Source organism: Narcine bancroftii, chromosome 4 (genome assembly GCF_036971445.1).
Source record: "Narcine bancroftii isolate sNarBan1 chromosome 4, sNarBan1.hap1, whole genome shotgun sequence".
Taxonomy (NCBI): Eukaryota; Metazoa; Chordata; class Chondrichthyes; order Torpediniformes; family Narcinidae; genus Narcine; species Narcine bancroftii.
The window spans coordinates 287,416,738-287,436,307 of NC_091472.1; the positions used below are offsets into that span (position 1 = coordinate 287,416,738).

General features: G+C 41.2%; 1 protein-coding gene across 2 annotated transcripts; it reads right to left on the minus strand.

The window, feature by feature from the left end:
* Window positions 1-322: 322 nt before the first annotated feature.
* Window positions 323-18,543, minus strand: LOC138762065 (dehydrogenase/reductase SDR family member 9-like). 2 transcript variants are annotated; one of them, XM_069935304.1, is made up of 5 exons: window positions 18,254-18,543; window positions 14,373-14,717; window positions 9,329-9,587; window positions 4,793-4,956; window positions 323-1,455 (listed from the first exon to the last, which is right to left on the minus strand). In XM_069935304.1, exons 2-5 carry the CDS (start codon window positions 14,689-14,691, stop codon window positions 1,238-1,240), a joined length of 960 nt encoding a protein of 319 aa, XP_069791405.1. In that variant the 5' UTR covers window positions 14,692-14,717; window positions 18,254-18,543; the 3' UTR covers window positions 323-1,237. The 2 variants fall into 2 exon arrangements, with proteins under 2 accessions (XP_069791405.1, XP_069791403.1); XM_069935302.1 differs by having other exon boundaries at window positions 323-1,458; window positions 18,254-18,421.
* Window positions 18,544-19,570: the final 1,027 nt, after the last annotated feature.

Consider the following 19,570-nt stretch of genomic DNA (forward strand, 5'->3'; position numbering starts at 1 on the left):
CCTGATCTAATTCTCTCTGTAAGATCAGTTAAATAGCATGCCAATTCAGGTCTACTGGGGTAGTGTTTGTGATTAATAATGAGGAATTTCTTTACATCATTCATTCCCATTCATTTTTTTCTGGGTTCTGAGAACTTCACATTATTACAGGGGTAATCCACATCAGGTAATCCATAAAACCCTGATCATTAGAATTATTATCACATTGTCCAACCTACCATATTCATTGGTATTGAGTGAGTAGAGGTTCAGTATTTGTCTTCTCCAGTAATGCCTCACACAATGCAAAGGCTTTATCACAATATACAAAAAAAACTATGCATTAGCCAGAAAAAGAACATTTATTGAGAATATCTGTTAATATTTTATTTAAATATCACAGAATTAAATGATCAAAAATATTTTCTTACTGCACCAAAATCAGAAATATTTTGTTGTTGATAAATTAATTTTGTAAAGCTACATATATATTTTAACGATCCAAAAATGTTACCTTTTCCACTGCTTAAATCCAGCTATTTCTTGCAAAATCAGAATTCAGAAAGTTCTTTTTTTAATGAGTAAAATGGTCTTTAGTGAGCTGATATGATGGTACATTAAGAAAGAAAATTGTGTGTATATCCCATGTAAGAGCAGCAGCTTTTATCATACTTTATTCCTGCGACCACTAAAGAAGCTATTTTGCAAAGTAGGCCACAAGAACAAGAGGGGTTATCAACGAGAGAAGTAACTTTTACACAGTTCTGGCAAAGATACAAAAAGGAATAAAAATGATAGGTCAGAAATATCCCTGCAAATTGAAATGCCTTCATTTCTATCATCATATGAGGGAAACGAGTTATTTTAAAATATTCCTCTCATTTATAAGAATCATAAAACCAAAGAGTTTACAACAAGGGAGACATCATTCTGACCACATTAGCTGCAAATCTTTGGATGTTAGGAAACTTCTTTGAGGTATGATGAACCATGCCTTTACCAACCACCTTTTGCACTGTCCATTTTAGCTCTGACGGAGTAACTATTTCCCCTCTCAGCAGCTCGAGAATAAAGATGTCTGGTGAAGATGCAATACCATTGGTGGTGATGTCCGTGCGATGACATGTATTTTTTTTTCTTCCTCAAACAATCTGTACGAACATTGTGATTTACACATTTATTCACACAAAGATGAAGTTTAAAATTGCAATACCTATGGCAAATATGTCACAAATTGTGTGCAGTTGGAGTGAATTGTTTACACAGCTTTTGCATCTATTATTGTATTTGTAGTTAGCAGGTAATCTGCTACAAATGTTGGCAAATATGTCAGAGGGATCCATAGTAGTTTTGCATCAAGACCTGCACTGTACCTGGTCCTTGGGTACTTGGCTGTCAGAGCATGTTCCATACACCACACCACCTGTGAAAGATCTGTACTTGACAATATTTTCACCAATTTCGCTCGTCTAATGTCTGCTGTGAATATTCAAAGGGAAGTGTTAAGTAAGTACGAAATCTGGTATAAAGATGGAAATGCTTTAAAAAATACATGTCTAGCATCCATAATTAGAAAAAAATGGATTAACATTTCTGTCCACCACAACAGAATTGTTAGCTAAGTGAACTTCCTCAATGAGATTTGAGCCATACAGTTTTAATGAGACATATGAAAATAATCTGGAGAGTCCATTTCTCTCCATAGTTGTTGCCTCACTCACTGCTTTTCTCATCTCTTTATTTGCTGAAACAGCCCTTGATTTTCATATGCATGCTATGAATTCCAAGGAGGAATGGTGGTGAAAGGCCTCAACAACTGGATCCTCAACTTCTTGACCTGCAGGCTGCAAGTAGTGAGGATTGGCGATCACCCTCTGCACCAGGGCCCCACAAGGCTGCTCACTCCATCCCTTCTGATGGCACAATTCTCCTGTAACTCATTTTACAAGTTTGCAGAGAACACCACTGTCGTAGGACAGATCTCAAACAACAACAAGATCGATTAGAGGAAGGAGATGGGTAGAGTTCAGTGGCATGGTGTCAAGGCAACATCCTCTCCCTCCATGTCAGCAAAATGAAGGAGCTGGTGATTAACTTCAAGAAGGAGGGTGGAGTACACACCTTTGTCTGTAACAATGGTGCTGAGGTGGGGACGGTAGGGAGATTTGTTTCTAGATGAAAATACCAGCAACAATTGGTCTGGTTCAACCACGTTAACACTATGGAAATTTTTATGGGGGCACCATAGAAATGAGCTTGTCTGATGCAACATGGGCTGGCATGGGAACTGTACTGCCCAAGACAACAAGAACATGGAGAGAGCTGAGAATGGAGCACAGTCCATCACACACTAGCCTCCCCTCCACTTACTCCATCTATAATTCCCACTGTACCATTAAACAAACAAAAGGATTCAGACCACACTGGTATATTCCCTATCCTGGAAGAATGAACATGATTTTCATGTACCATAAGATTCAAGAACTGTCTCTTTCATGCTGTTTTCTTGAATGAACCTTAAACATAAGAGGATCTCACAAACCTGGCCTCATCATAGTTCTGCACTGCTTTAACTGCACTTTTCTCCTTTACACGATATTTTTAATTTTAGTTGAGACATGCAACACAAGCCCGTGCCACCAAATTACACCCCCAATGAACCTCGATACATTTTTGAATGGTGGGAGGAAACCAGGGCACCCGGAGGAAAACCACGCAGACGTGGGGAGAATGTACAAACACCTTACCGACAGCGCGGGATTTGAACCCCGGGCACTGGCGCTGCAAGTGTTGCTCTAATCACTATGCTAATCGTGTCACTGTTACGTTATACTTAAGTTAATATAATGTATTTCTGTTTTATCTTGCACTACCTGTTGAACTTAGGATATCATGCAAAACAAAGTTTTATCACTGTTATGTTAGTACATCTGAAAATAATAAACCATTTAATGGTTTAATCATCTGTAAACTTGCAAATTTCAGAATTCAAAACAATCAGGTCACCTTTTGCAATTCTGTGGGTTGGGTCTCCTCAATCTAATAATTAAACATCAGAGATTCCCAAGATGCACCAGTTTCATTGTTGTTGTATCGTGTAATGAACAGCAGTGTATAAATATGTGAAAGAATGACAGGCATTACACAATACTGCACTCATATAATTCAATGTTGATCATTGAACTAAAATGGACTTCTGAACATAAAACAGAACATACAAATCTACAGCTCAGTACAGGCCCTTCGAACCACAGTGTTGTGCCAACCCAATAACCAACCCAAACAAATGTCTACATTTCCCTACTGCAAACCCTACATTTGTCTCCATTTCATGTATCTATCCAAATGTCTCTTAAAAGATCTTAGTGCACCTGCCTCCACCACTATTGCCATAAGTACATTCCATGCACCCATCACTCTCTGTGTGAAGAACTTACCTCTTGCATCCCTCCTGTATTTAATCCCAAGAAACAAATCTATGCCCCCTCATGTTGGCCATTTCAGCTCTGTGAAAAGCCTTTTGCCATCCACATGATCAATGCCTCTCATTAACATATTACAACTCTATTGGGTTACCCCCTCATCCTCTGCTCCAAGGAGAAAAGACCAAGTTCACTCAAACTATCCTCATGAGGCATATTCTCCAATCCAGCCAGCATCCTTGTAAATCTCCTCTGCACCCTCTCTGTGGCATCCACATCCTTCTTGTAGTGAGTTGATCAGAACTGAACACAATATTCGAAGTGGGGTCCAACTGAAGTCTTGTATAGCTGCAACATTACCTTGTGGCTCTTGAACTTGATCCCACAGTTAATGAAGGTTAACACACCATACACTTTCTTAACTATACTGTCAACCTGTGCAGAAGCTTTAATTGTCCTGTGAACACAGACCCCAAGATCTCTCAGTTCTTCCACATTGCTTAGAATCCTTCCCTTAACATTGTATTCTGCCTTCAACTTTTACGTTCCATGGGATTAGCAGTAGGGAAATGGGCTCAGTACCGTGCTGTACCAAAATGAACCACTTCACATTTTTCTGGGTTAAACTCAATCTGCCACTTCTCAGCCCAGCTCTGTATCCTATCCATCACCCTCTCTAACCTCTGACAACCCTCCAGACTATCCCCAATATTACTTTGTATCATCCGCAAATTTACTAATCCACCTTTCCACATCCTCATCCTGGCCTTTTATAAAAAAAAACAAAGTTGACAAGCTTAGCAATAATTTAATCCTGAAAGGTTCTAAGAGTCTTTATGGGAATTACCTTTCAATAATTCAACATGACATCCATAAACATATGGTTGTAAATATATTGTGGAGAAACTCAAAAGGTTGAGCAGCATCTTTGGAGGAAAGATGCTGCTCAATCCCATAAATTGCTCCAATATTTTCCCTATTTCTCCAGGTTTTGACATCTTCAGTTTCTTGTGTCCACATAAAATTTGGTAGCAGGCCTTTAAGACAAATGAGGATTAACTGATTTGTGAGGAAGACAAAGGCTCTAAAACTACTCATCAAAATTAATGGTGTACACTCATCCTTCCCTTCCCACCCACATCCCACCTTAAGCAATCCCTTACTAATCACAGAGCACCGATGGCATAGGGATTACTTAAAGTGGTATGTGAGTGGAAAGGAAAAGGTTGAGAACCACTGGTGTACATGCTTACTGGGGTATTCAAATTTTATTATTTCAATAATTACTTTACTGAGCTTCTAAAGCACAGATATTGTAACAAAATATACCTAATATTCACAATGTAATTCTTAGGGTTCTTTGAAAAGTCAAAAGGATGAATATTTCTTACATTGTATAAAATAATCTTCTCCATATTGTTTTCTCACATCAGGAGGGAGGTTCTCCCAGATGCATTGTCTCTCATGATGATGTAAGTCACAGTTCGTCAATCTGGTTTCAAAAGTCCCAGGTTCAATACAGGCAACTTTTATTCCAAAACTCTTCAAATCACGCCTGAGCAAACAGCACAATTTGCATTGATGAGAATGGAAAGAACCAATCTGTTCAGTTGTAAACTGTACTAAAATGTAGAATATATCATTTTTGATCATCCATAATCTACAGTCTGCAGTATGTTCTTACCCAAATGCACTCTCATCCTACAGCAGGGTCAGGGCAGTGAAAGTAGCATGAGTTGGTATCACAGTAACTGGATTTCTTATTGATTACAACACGAGTGAGACCATAGTTTGGAGGAACGAATATGAACTAAAGGATGGTCATGGATGTTTGTGTTATGGTGTCTGTGAAAACATACCACAGTGGTGGTCATTAATGTGGAATTGATTGCACATTTTAACCTCACTAAATTACATTCTAATCTAAGCATCAAAATTAAAATATGTAAGTTAAATTAGGATGCCAGGAACATAAATTAAACAATAAGGACAAGTTTGTTGTCACTGCATTTCTTAGGTATGTCATTGAAAAAGTAACTCAATAGCATCCATGTGAAACAGAAAAGTCTGCAGATGCTGTGATTATAGTAACAATGCAATCAGTCCCTGGGTTATGAATGAGATCTGTTTTAAGTCTGTCTTTAAACCAAATTTGTAGGTAAGTTAGAGCAGGTACACATGGTTCTTATTTAGTGTCAGTTAGTCAAATGCTTGTCTTAGTATATAGAATATATTTGACCTTTCCATGCATATAAAACTACTGGAGTCAATTTCTTGAAGTAGGCATCAAGGGCGGTTTGTACAGAGCTTTTCTTTCTGTGGCAGCTGAGGGCCTCGGTATCTATATGGCAAGCTTTTGGTGAACCTCTCTGTATGAGGATCACTCTCCTCTAACTTTGCTATCCCTGCTTCAATGAGACAAAAAGGCTTCAACTAACTCTTTCATCAAAAACATTTTTGGTTCTGGAGTTTTTTAGGACCCAGTCTTCTTCCTCAAATCTGCTGCTCTAGTTCCATAAGATCTTCATTGGTCAGTTCTTCGGCATGGGAGTCGAGCAACTCTACAACATTATTTTCACTGATGTCCAACTGCAGTTGATTACCAATATCAATCACAACTTGCCTGGCTTCAGCGATGTCATCAGTTGTAAACCCCTGAAAAGCATGCACAAAGTAGGGGCACTGTTTTTTCCACACTCCTTCCATATTTGACTGCTTCACTTCATCCCAAGAGTCAGCAATATTTCGGATGGTATCATAGATGTTATAGTTCCTCCAGAACTCCATTAAGCTCGTCACATCATCTTGGGGAGCCCTGATTGCTTGTGAAAATGTCTGCCGTAAATAATAGGCCGCAAAGGAAACTATGACTCCAGATCCATTGTAGTGTGGGAGGGTAAAAATATGACCTTTACACTGAGGTTAAAGATCATCTAAAGTGCTTGGATGTCCAAGTGTGTTGTCAAGCACAAGGAGAACCTTGGCCAGGCAATAACATTCAACAGCAGGGACAAAATGGTTCAAGAACAAATCTTCAAAGATGGCAATTGTAACCCAGGCCTTCGCATTTTCCTTCCAAATAATGGGAAGAGACGCCTTAATGATAAGGCAAACTGCCCTCAGATTTAGAGAGCAATACCAAGCAAAGGCTTGAGCTTGAAATCCCTGGATATGTTATCCCCAAGCAATAACGATATCCTATCCTTCGCTGCCTTAGCCCTGGTGCACTTTTTTCGTCCTTTCAGGGATTTTTTTTTCCAAAATAAGCCAATCTTGTTTACATTAAATATTTGGTCTGGCAAATAACCTTCCTCCTCAATAATTTGTTTCAAGGTTTCAGGGGAAAAATAATCACCTGCAGCACTTACAATGCACTTCACCTCACACTATAATATTATGTAAATTTGCCCTCACTTTGAAATGATTGAACCAACTCCCACTCGCAACTAATTCTTCATCACAATAATCTTCACTTGCTGCACGTGAATCTTTTAAATCATTGAAAAGGCTCTGAGCCATTTCTTGAACTAAAATAAGGCTAACTGTCATATTACGCTGATTTTAATCGTCTAACCAAATTATTAATAGCCTTTCCATTTCAATAATTAAACCACTGCGTTGTTTAGTAATAATTGTAATTTTCACATGCTCCATTTTTCTCACTTTATCCTTTAAAATTGTTTCAATCAATGACTGACTGTTGCCTAACGCTTTTCCAATGTCCAATAGCCTTTCACCTCTTTCTAATTGTTTTATTATTTCCACTTTATTTTCAATCGTGATAGTTTTCCTTTTCTTTGACACTTTGGAGGCATGGTTACAATGGTAAGTAAGAGAAAATTTTAAACCAAATATAAAGTTACGCACTCAACACAGTGTTAACGGAAATGTTATCTGACTTAAAATGTCAGACGGTGTTCTCCTTCTTCGAGCCGACGAACCACTGAAGCCGTGCATAGTCCATTCGTAAGGACAAGTTGTCCGTAAGTTGGATGTTCTTAATTCGGGGACTTACTGTACACAAAAATGGTGGAGAAATTCAGCAGGTCATGCCACATCTATAGGAAGCAAAGGGTAACCAATGTTTCAGGCCTTAGCTGTTCATTGGTTAACAATAGATTAACTATAGCTTCTTATAAATGCTGCCGGACCTGTTGAATTTCTTCAGCACTTTTCTATACTGATTAGGATCCATGATGTTTATTCATTTACCATTTTTAAATGCCATATTCCAAAATCTCCAGGAGGTACTTAAAGAAGTAAACTTGATTGAAGAAGTAGACTAATATTGAGACAGTCCTGAAGGATGATACAGGAAAGTGAGAGAAGCATTTATCACCCCTGCAGGGGTTTTTCCCATGACAATTAAGTTAATAGAGAAAATAATTGACAAGAAATATATTTATAGATATAATTCACAAATAATCATGCATTTAAGATGCTTATTTGCTCCTGTGTTTAATATCTAATCTACCCAAAATTATATGAAAGATAAATATCAAAGATCTCAAAATTTAGCTATCAGGTCAAAAAAGCAAGATATGTGAAATAATGTGATACAAATCCTAAGAGTATTTGCAAGGTACATCATGGACGAGTAAATTACTACCCATGTACCACAACTTTATATAAAAGTATCCAGAGACTGCTATAAATCACATTGAGCAATAGGAAACTTACATTTTTAAGGAATCTTAGATAGGAAGCAATATCCTGCATTTGTGTATTACTTTTAACATCACCAGTATGTTCCAAATGTGTGTTTTAGTTAAAGAATTAATATTAACTTAAATATCGGAAGAAATTCTTTGCTGTGGGAATTCAGATGAGAGAGCAGATGGAATTCCTGTATAAGATTAATTCTAAAACAGTGCCACAGAAAACTGAAATCATAAACTCATGTCTCTAAATTAAGCTTTATACCTACAACTTTGGAAATAGAGGCAATAATACTGAACCAAATGCATAAAAATCAGATATGAAATAAAAACTGCTCTGTAATAAGATTGAAACCAATCACCCTGTGAATTTTGATACACTGAATAAATATGCCTTTTTGTAAAACTGAGTCAAAAGATAATCAGGTTTGCAACTTCAAGGGAGTTGATGTTTATGGACAAGAATATCCACTTTCTCATAACATTAAATCTATTCCATATTGCATGTTGCAAATATTTTACCAGCTCAGTATTCCTCGACACCAGTAATGATCTCAATTAATGAGGGGTGGCATTATGAATAGGGTTTTTCCCTCCAGGTTCTCCTCAACTTGCATTCCGGCAAGCCCATTATGTCAAAAAAGAATACTGGACCTATGAATTTTTTTATGATTAAAATCTGAATATCTTATTCCACACTGAAAAACCCCATTAATGTACACAGCTGAAAGCAGACTGGGCAAGAAGAATGAAGAGGCATTGAACTAAAGTTCATTGCTGAAAGGTGAGGATGCTAAAGTAACAGGTTCATTCATTTCACGGTCTTCTGATAATGATTCAGAACGCATGGCGTCATCAACACCTGTTGAAGGCACCAAGGCATCGACGCTGGTCGCCACAGGTACTGCGAGTGTGGTGGAGTCAGCTTTGCGAGAGAGAAGCATACTGCATATCACAAGCGCGGGAACAGATCAGAATTCGAAACTGAAAGTATGGATTTGAACCATCGTAACTTTGAAAACTCGTAAGTCAGACCATTGTAAGTAGGGGAGCACCTGTATTGAATTACACTTGGGTTTACTTTGATCTCTTAGTTATTTTGCTACTTTCCTGTCAATAAAAACCTGCAAATAATCCAATATATTTGTATGTTCAGTGTAGCTTGTTTAATTACAAACTTAGTAGGTTGAAATAGAGGGCTCCAAAAATCCAGAATATAGTAGGAGGTTTAATTATGAAAGTCAAATTTCAGCCTATTCGTGAACTCACCTTAAGCTGTCATTGAAAGCTTCCATTCCATACTTTGATGGATAGTATCCTCCACCACCCATAACTAATCGACCAAGAACACTGCTCACATTCACTATTCTTCCTCTGGCTTTTTTAACCAGTGGTAGCAATTTTAATGTCACTTCTATAGGTCCTAATAAATTAACTTCCATTGGTCTTCTGAAATGTTCAATTCTTAACCAATCCGTGGGACAGAGTGTTCCAGCTATCCCAGCGTTGTTTATTAACCCCCACAGACCTGCAGAAACAAAGTAGGACAGACCTACATAAAATGGTTACGTAAAAAAAACAACTAAGTATTCAGACTTTTAAAACTTTTAACCTACTGGAATTATACCAGTGTAGAGCGCGTCGAAAGATTCAAAGGCTTGTTGATCCAAACCAAGGCTTTTATTAACTCAAAGACTGGAGCGTATCACAGGTAGGTCAACCAGTCCAGAATGACCTGGTCTGGCTAGGAGCAACCCTTTAAGACCTGCCGGTAGGCGTGGCTATGCTCTCAGCCAATCACAATAATCTTACACTACAATCTATATATACATATTGGTGATAGAATCTGTACTATCACAACCAGTTGCATGACAAGTTCAGTTGACTAAGTTAATGGGAAGCATGGAATTGGCCTTGGGTTTTCTGCAGCTTCAGACATTTAATTCAATTGCATGTACAACAGGCAGTGAGTTTAATAGATATCTGATCTAATTCCAGTCATGTTGTGTCACTCCCTGGGATAAACGGCCAATAGTTTAAATGTCACCTGGACCATCTGTAGTGCAGTTAATATGAATAGATGTGCTGAATTATTGATAAATCAAATTTTTTTTCTTTTTTAAATTTAGACAAACAGCACTGAACAGGCCATTTCAGCTCACGAGTCTGTGCCACCCAATTAACAGATACCCCAAGTACGTTTTGAATGGTGAGAGGAACCAGGAGCCCCCAGAGAAAACCCATGCAGACACAGGGCCAACGTACAAAATCCTTGCAGACAGCACGGGATTCGAACCCCGGTCCGGTTCCAAATCGCTGGCGCTGTGAAGGCGTTACTTTATGTAGTTTTATCATTTACATGCTTTTACATTTCCTCTGTATATATGCAGGTAGATGTATGTTCCTTTGCCACTTCTCTTGGGAAACACAAGCAGAGAGCCTAAGCAAAGGGGAACCCAACACACATTGAAGTTAAATCATACCACCAGTGACTGCCAACATAACTGAAAAGCCCTAGCGCTTAACTCTGTTGTGCAAACACAATAAAGTCATGGAAGTCTAAGAGATGCTAGAATCTGGAACAAAATACAAATGGCTATTGGAACTGCAGGGTTGAGACTCTACATCAGGACTGAGAGTGAAAAAATATAGGTGGTATAAAGAGGAGAGGATGAGGGGTGAGATAGGGGGTGGGGGAAGGTGGGATACGTGATAGATGTTCCGAGGAGGGGTGTGGAATGTCGGGCAGCTGGATCCAGATGTAGGAAGGTAGGCATGGAGTTGACAGACAGAGGCAGATGGGTGATGTGAAAGAAATAAATTGGAGATAGAACCAGGTGGAGGGAAGGAGGGGTGAAGTTGGAGACAGACAGTAATAAGCAGGTGTAAAGTCATAGTTCCATGTTGCAGTGTGTGTAAAGACATGTGAATGTGAATGTTTATGGGGAGTATGCACATACACAGCAATGCACAAGTGTGCTGGAGAAACTCAGTAGGTCAAGCCTCATGCACAGGAAGTAAAGAGTAACCAACATTTAAGGCCTGGCCTCTTTATCAGGTATAATCAAGAACCTAAATAAAATTGTTGGGAGAGGAGATAAGGAGGAGAGGAGAGGGGATGATGAAGGGTTTGGGGAGGAGTAGAAGCTAACAGGTGATAGGTGGACCACCATTGCCTCCAGGCACAGATACCAGCAGGCCACCTACAAATTAGCAGAACAACATCTTTATTCTGCCTCGACAGTCTCCAATCAGATGGCATGAACTTCGACTTTGCTAATTTCCATTAACCACCCTCCCCCAAATCTCTCTTTCCCTACACCTTTCACCTTTCCTCCAGCTTCCCACTCCCTTTCCTTCCTTCTCCTATCAGTTATCCTCACCCCTCAATTTTAGCTCTTTTCTCTCTTTTACCCTCCCACCTGTATCGACTTATCACCTCCTACCTGTTAGCATGTGCTCCATTCTCTGCCCCTTCCTCCTCCTCCCCTCTCTGCCTCCCCCTTCCCTCACCTTTTTATTCAGATAGTCAAGATAGCTGTGGGAGTTGGTGGGTTTATAGAAGATGTCGGTCTGAGATGGATTTAGAGAGATCAAGGAAAGGGAGATTGTTGCTAGAGATGGACCAAGTACATTTGAGGTCAGGGTGGAAGTTGGCAGCAAAGTGGATGAAATCAACGAGCTCAGCATGGGTACATGAGGCAGCACCAAAGTAGTCATCGATGTAGCAGAAGAAGAGTTGAGGGGCCTTGCCTGTGTAGGCTTGTAGCATAGATTGCTCCATAAAGCCAACCAAAAAGGCAGCCATAGCTGGGGACCATGTGGGTACCCATGGCTAGCCCTCTGACTTGCAGAAAGTGGGATGAGTCAAAGGAGAAATTATTGAGGGTGAGGACAAGTTCTGCCAGCCAGAGGAGGGTGGTGGTGAAGGGGACTGGTTGGTTTTATTATCGAGAAAGAAATAATGGGCTTTGAGGCCTTCAGTATCAGAAATGGAGAAGTATAGGGTTGAATTCCGAGTTGATGGTGGTAGAGGGAAAGCCACGTTATTTGAAGAAGGAGGGCATCTCTGATGATCTTGCATGGAGGTCCTCATCCTGGGTGCAGAAGCAATCGAGATGGAGGAATTGAGAGAATAGAATGGAATCCTTACAGGGGACAGGGTAGGAAGAGGTGTAGTCAAGGAAGCTGTGGGAGTTGGTGAGTTTATGGAATATCCTTCATTACCCACACATCTGCCCTGGTCATCTCCACTCCCACACGCAACAAAGACAGAATTCCTCTTGTCCTCAACTTCCACCCTACCAGCCTCTGCATCCAACACATCCTCCTCCACTATTTTCCTAACCTACTTAGAGATCCTACCACTAGACACATATTCCCCTCTCTGCCTTCCGCAGGGACCACACCCTCCGTGACACCCTTGTCCACTCCTCCCTCCCCACTAATCATCCCCTTGGGAGCTACCCCTCCCCTCTGACCACAGGAGATGCTCCACTGGCACGGAGCCCACACCTCTTCCCTCAGTATCATTTGGGGCCCCAAATAGTTATTCCAAGTGAAGCAACATTTCACTGCAGGGGTCACCTACTGCATCCAGTGCTCCCTCTGTGGTCTCCTCTACATCGGAGAGACTGAACGCAGACTGGGAGATTGCTTTGTTGAGCACCTCGGCTCTGTCGCGACAATAGCATGGATCTCCCAGTGGCCACCCATTTTAATTCTCCATTCCATTCCCTTGCTGTCATGTCTGTCCATGGTGTCATGTACTGCCAGACCGTGATCACCCGTAAATTGGAGGAACAACACCTCATCTCCTGACTGGCCCCCCTCCAACCGGATGGCTTTAATATCAACTTCTCTGATTTTTGTTAAAAACCCCCTCCTTTCCCCCATCATCTCTCCATTCCCTGTCTCCTTTCGCACAGACATGATCAATTCTACCTAGAACCTTATCATATCCAATTAATATCTTTCGTTGGTCTGGATTCCTCCCCCATTTTTAGAATTTTGAGACTTTCTGAAATATCCCGATTCTGTCTTTTCTGATTTTTTTCCTTGAAGGGCTCAGGCCCGAAGGATCGGTAATATATCTTTGTCTCTTATAGATGCTGAAAAGACCATCTGAGTTCCTCCAGCATTCAGTGTGCTTAGTACAATCACAGTGTCTGCAGCCCATCGTGTTTCACTCACCTTTTTATTCAGGTACCTTGCTACTTTTGCTTATACCTAATGAAGGGCCTGAAATGTTGGTTCTCCTTACTTCCAGAGTTTTCCAGCACATTTGTGTATTTGACTTGACTCCAGCATATGCAGATTTTCTTGTTTAACTTCATGAAAATATATAATGCAATTAGAAAATTATATAACCATCTGGGCATGTTCTAGCAGCTCTGCATGCCTTTGTATTTCTCTGTACACTCCACTAATGCTTGGGTTTGAAATAAAGTGTGCATGTAGACAAACAAGTGATGAGAATGGAATAGGGGAGGAGTGCAGAAGATTGAGGGGTGATTTGACAGAGGTATTTAAAATGATGAGGGGGACAGATAGAGTAAACGTGGATAGGGTTTTTCCTTTGAGAGTGGGGGAGATTCAAACAAGAGGACATGGACTGAGCTTGCAGGGGAAAAGTTTAGGGGAAACATGAGGGGAGAATTTCTTCACTCAGAGGGTGGTGGGAGTGTGGAATGAGCTTTTGGCCAAAGTGGTAGTTACGGGCATGACTTTAATATTTAAGGAAAAATTGGATAGGTATATGGAGAAGAGAGGTATGGAAGGTTATGGGCTGGGTGTGGGTCAATGGACTCGGTGGGAGAAGGTATTCAGCAAAGGTTAGAAGGGCTGAACTGGCCTGTTTCTGTGCTGTAATTGTTATATGGTTAAAATAAACAATGTTTCAGAGTATATCAACAAGCATGAGCAAAATGCAGAGGAGTGAGACGAGAAATCTGGGCCTCTTGCTTTAACTTTGATCTCATGTGAGAATGAGTTTATCTCCATAGTAAGTATTGTGTCATGAGAAATCAATGTCAATTGAATAAAACCAATGGAAGAAGTGGTGATAAACTGCATCAGGTTAAAGTGCATCACTTGAACGTGTGGGAAACTGAAAAGATTTAAACTGGTAAAATCAGATAAAGCATTTCTTAATAACTGACTTAGATTGTGCAGGTATATTGTGAAAGAAGAATGGCAAACCAAAGACTGGGATTAGAGTTGAGGTTAATGATGACCAGATGCAGATAAAATGGCCACACAAAAAATTATGATTTATTTAAAATTTACTTTGCAAATTTGGGATTCCACTTACCTGCATTTCCCACTTTCCATTTGATCTGGTTCACTGCATTTTCGATGTTGTCTGATTTTGTAATGTCCAATAGAATTGTTTCCAACCTGCTTGAGGTTTCCTTCCTCAAGCTTTGGGCCCCTTGTTCTGTCAGGCACCCTGCAAATACCTGGAATCCACTTTTATCAAAGGCCTTCGCAGCCATATTTCCAAAACCAGTATCACAGCCAGTGATGAATATGTACTTGTCTGTGAGCTTTTCAAGTTTAAGTCTGTCTCGTATCCACCAGCACAGACACCAGATTAAGAAGAATACCAGAATGTAGGTAAACATGTCCATGTAAGTTGATGGGGTTTGGTGAGAAACTGGAAGGACAAAATTAACTTAGAAAATAACTTTTAAATTATTAAACTACATTTTGCAAAACATTCAAAAGTCATTGGTTAATAGCAATTTCATTTTTATGATGTTTACATTGAACCCTAGAATATGATGAGCACTGGTGGGGGAGGAAGCTGGAGCACCGGCGGGGGAGGAGGCTGGAGCACTGGCGGGGGAGGAGGCTGGAGCACTGGTGGGGGAGGAGGCTGGAGCACCGGCAGGGGAGGAGGCTGGAGCACCGGCAGGGGAGGAGGCTGGAGCACCGGCAGGGGAGGAGGCTGGAGCACCGGCGGGGGAGGAGGCTGGAGTACTGGCGGGGGAGGAGGCTGGAGCACTGGCGGATGAGTACGGGGGCTGGAGCGGCTGGCGGGTGAGTACGGGGGCTGGAGCAGCAAGTGGGGGAGAAGGAGACACTCGAGTCGGGTACCGGCATTGTTTAGGCCAGCCCCTTTCTCTCCCACTGGCCGCTCCAGCCCCCTTCTCCCCACTCCTAAAATTAGTCACGACAGTGTGGGGACAGCCCGCGCTGGCTGCCCGACAGTGTGGGGACTGATTTCGTGAGTGGGGAGAGAGCAGGGAAGCAGGATCAGTGTGGGGACATCCCCGTGCTGACAGCCTGCGCCGGCCATCCAACAGTGTGGGAACTGGGAGAGAAGCTGTCAGGTACTGGCTAGCTGACTGTCATCTGAATGCGGCCGCTTTTAGGCTGCGGGGATTATTCCTCTCAGAGGAGTGTTACCAAACTCACCTTGCAGGCGCCTCCTGCACATTCACGTGGCCAGCTGCATTTTGCCAAAATATGCAGCTTTACAAGCGGGTCAATTGACCATCTGAAAGTGCCTTTAGAGGACTTAAGTAATACTGGATTGATACCCCTTCAAGAACTGTTACATGTGGCCACATCTCGTTATAAAACTGGGCAGAACTGACTTGTCTGTGTAAATGAACAGAAAGAATTACAAATTTGGCTTCTCTCCATGTTCTTTAATGAAAAAAAAAACTTAATACTGATTGTTGACAATGCTCTTGATTGCATGGGAGAGACAGGGTGGCAGGTATCATCCCAGGGTTCTCAGCTCATTCTCTATCCCTCTTCCCACTCACCCTCAAACCTCCATCCACCCCCCATGCCCCTACTCCCAAATCCACTAAATTGTTCCACTAAATGAATCCATCTCTGTAAAATACATTGGAATATGTTTCTAGTGAATTTAAGTTTTTATTAAAATAAAAATTACATAGTGCTTGCACCAGATAATTTATAGTATAGATTAGTAGAGCATTTATAGTTATAGATCTCTTAGTTCTTTCACATTGTTCAGAGTCCTCCTATTAATATTGTATTCTATCTTTAAATTTAACCTAGAAAAATGAACCATTTCCAACTTTTCGGGTTAAACTCCATTTTCCACTTCTCCGCCCTGCTCCCTCTGATAACCTCTGGCTACCCTTCAGGCTATCTACAGCACTACCAACCTTCATGTTATCTGCAAACTTACTCATCTACTCTTCCACTTCTTCATCCATGTCATTTATAAAAATCAAAGGGCCGGAAGAGATCCAAGTGAAACACCACTGGTTAGTGACCTCCATGAAGAATATGACTATGATCATCTACAACCACCCTCTGGCCAAGCTAAATCTGTATCCACAAGCAAGGCCTCCTTGGATTTCCTGCTTCCTTCCTTTTTGAATAAACTTTGCATGAGGAACCTTATCAAATTCCTTCCTGAAATCCATGTACACAACAACTACTTCTCCACCTTCATCAATAGACACAGTTAGAATTTTAAAATAATTCAATTAAGCTACTGAGACACGATCTTCCCCTTATTATCCTTAATTTGACAATACCTCCCTAAATGCTTGTAAATCCAACAGCTTGTCCACCATTGAAGTAAGACTTACTTGTGCATAATTTCCTGGGCTAACTCCCTTTTCTGAGCAGCAGAGAACCACATGTACAACCCTCCAATCGTGGATCTGTACTTCTCCTGTACCTAGTGATCATCGCCAGTGGTTCAGCAATCTCCTCTCTCACTTTGCATAGTAGCCTTGGGTAGATCTTGTCTGGTCCTGGACTCTTATCCAGCTTCACACTTTTCAAAAGCTTCAACACAACCTCTTTCATAATGTCAGTATGCTTGAGCATTTCAGTCTGCTTTAATTGCTTCACAATTGCCAAGGTTCTGTTCACTGGTGAATACTGAAGCAAACCATTCATTAAGGACCCATGCTATCTCCTGTGACTCCATACACACTTTTCCATTTCCACCTCTGATTGGTCCTACCCTCATACAACTCATCCTTTTGTTCTCCACGTACTTGTAGAATTCCTTGCGCGTTTTCTTAAGTCTGTTCACCAATGCCTTTTCATCACCCTATCTAAAATTCTTTACTGCCAATCTTGTAATTCTCTAGAATCCATTAGTTCCCAACTTCTGAAACTTCTCAGAAGCTTTTCTTTTCTTCTTAGGTTGATTTTATACATCCCTTGTACACTATGGTTTTTCATCTTACCATCCTTTCCCTGTCTCCATAGAATATACTTATGCAGTGTTCCCTGAATATTTGAACGGGGCAGCATGGTTAGTGTAGCGGTTCTGCCAATGTTATTACAGAGCCAGTGACCAGCAACAGGGGTTCAAAGTCAGTGCTGTCTGTGTGGAGTTCGTATGTACTCCTATATGTATAGGTTTCCTCCGGGAGCTTTGGTTTTCTCTCACCTTTCAAAACGTAAGGAAGTTGTAGGTCAATTGGGTGGCACAGGTTCATGGGCCAAAAAGGTTTGTTACCGTGCTGCATGTCTAAATTTAAATTTATTTCTGCAGTACCTCTCCATGAGTAAATCTGCCTCCAATTTATGCACCCTGCTCCTGCCTACCCCACTTAAATGCTTTCCCAGGTCATCTATTTTAGGCACAGTATGCTGAATGGCCTGCCTCTATGCTCTATGACTGTTTTCTGACTGCTCAATTCTGCAAGTGTGAACATACGCACTTTAACACTTGACATCCACATCTCTAAAAGTTTAATCCATCCAGATAGGATTAGGGGGAAACGAGTGTTAAAGGGGACAGCCTTGTTTTTGTTACACACACAAACACAGCGGGGCGGGGGTTGGAGGGATGGGTTGATGTCTGGAACTGACTGCCAGGAGATGTGGTGAGACCCTCACAATGGCTGCCTTCAAGAGCCCTTCAGACAGACAATGGTTAGAGTCCTGTTTTTTGGTGGGGAAAATGGGATTCGTGTCGTTGGGCAGTAGGGCTTGCCTAGACGTGAGGTGCTAACGGGATGTTTCTGTGCAGTACAATTCTAGGACTTTTATGTTTGCCACATTACAACTACAAATCAAGAAGAAAAAAGAACTTCTCACGTCCAACTCAAAACTGCACCATTCCAGAGTTTGGACTCTGCCTTTTTTGTTCCCGCCTTGTCTACAAAGCTGTAACATTGAGTGGGGCTGCCAGATTTCCGTACGCGCGAAACCACAGCACAAGGGGCAGGTAGTTCTTACCTTGAAATGTGAGACGCAGGTAAATGCAGCTCAGAAGCCTTTGGGACGGAATCGAACACCCGCAGAAGTATTCTACTCCCGGACTCGATCTTCCCTGATCCTGAGGATCTCAAGCGGGAAACTGACACATCGATATTTTGTATGGGAGGGGAACTATGTGGGCGTGCTAAAGATATGCCCAAATAAAAAGGCTTCACGTGTGATTGTGTAAACCACGGGTTATTTAAAAAAAAATGTATCTGTTGCCTTGGCTGTGCCTTCCAGGAAGGGTTGGTCACAACTTTCTCAACCCCCTTAATGTGGTTTTCAGTACAAGAACTTGAGAGAATAAGTTAGTGATGATGGGATGAGGAGACACTGGAAATTACTATGTGCAATTAATCATGGCATTTCCAATTCTGAACCATTGGGCAATTTCTCTCCCCCCCCCCCCCACCCCCATTTGAGTTGGCAATGTGGGTGTCACCCTTAAAGACAATATTTCCAGTTCTGAAATTGGCCAGTCCAGATGGTAGAAGATCTACAGTGAAGAAACAGGGATATATTTCAAGATTCCTTTTATTGTCATGTAATAGCACAAAAATGTAATCTATACAAAATATCCTTTTGCCAGCCATTAGGCAAGTAAAGAATGGCCATTAACATGACCCTGTGCCCTTAACAGCAAGTCTGAGGGCCACCACACAGCCGCTTCCCCTGCCCTTCCTTGTGATAGAAGTCGCAGGATTGAGAGAAGCGAGGTGGCAATGGCAACACTTTCATGTAACGTGCATTCTCTTTGATGATGTTAAAATTTAGTATGAAGCAGTTTTCATAGATACTAGTTTGGGAACTGAGGAGCAAACTGAAAAAAGAAATCAAGAGTGGAAAAAAGGGACAGGAGATAGGAGATATCAATAACATTGGGGACAATCCCAAGAGATTTTGTAAGTACAGCAAGAGAAAAAAATAAATCACTAGAGGAAAAAAATGTGACCCCCTCAGAAATCAATGTGGTCAACTCTATGTAGAGCTACAGGAGAAATACAAAGCCCTCAATGAGTTATTTTCTGTTTATACTATGGAGAAAGGCGTGAGGACTGGGAAAGAGCCTCAAAGCCTCGCTCATTGGATTTCAGCGAGGCATTGATAATGGTACAATAGGCTGCTCGAGAAGGGTAGGTCACATGGGATCAAAGTTGCATGGATATGAAATTGGCCTCATGGAAGAAAGCAGAGGGTGCTGGTAGAAGGTTGTTTATCAAACTGGAGGTCTGTGACTAGTGATGAGGGTTCAGTCCTGGGCCCATTGCTGTTAGTCATCTATATCAATAATTT

Coding starts and splice junctions, on each gene's coding strand:
- LOC138762065 (XM_069935302.1), bottom strand. CDS start 14,691: ATGGACATGTTTACCTACATTCTGGTATTCTTCTTAATCTGGTGTCTG. Junction 9,588..14,372: donor ATGGAAAGTGGGAAATGCAG/GTAAGTGGAATC, acceptor TTGTTTCTGCAG/GTCTGTGGGGGTTAATAAAC. Junction 4,957..9,328: donor GCTTTCAATGACAGCTTAAG/GTGAGTTCACGA, acceptor CTGTTTGCTCAG/GCGTGATTTGAAGAGTTTTG.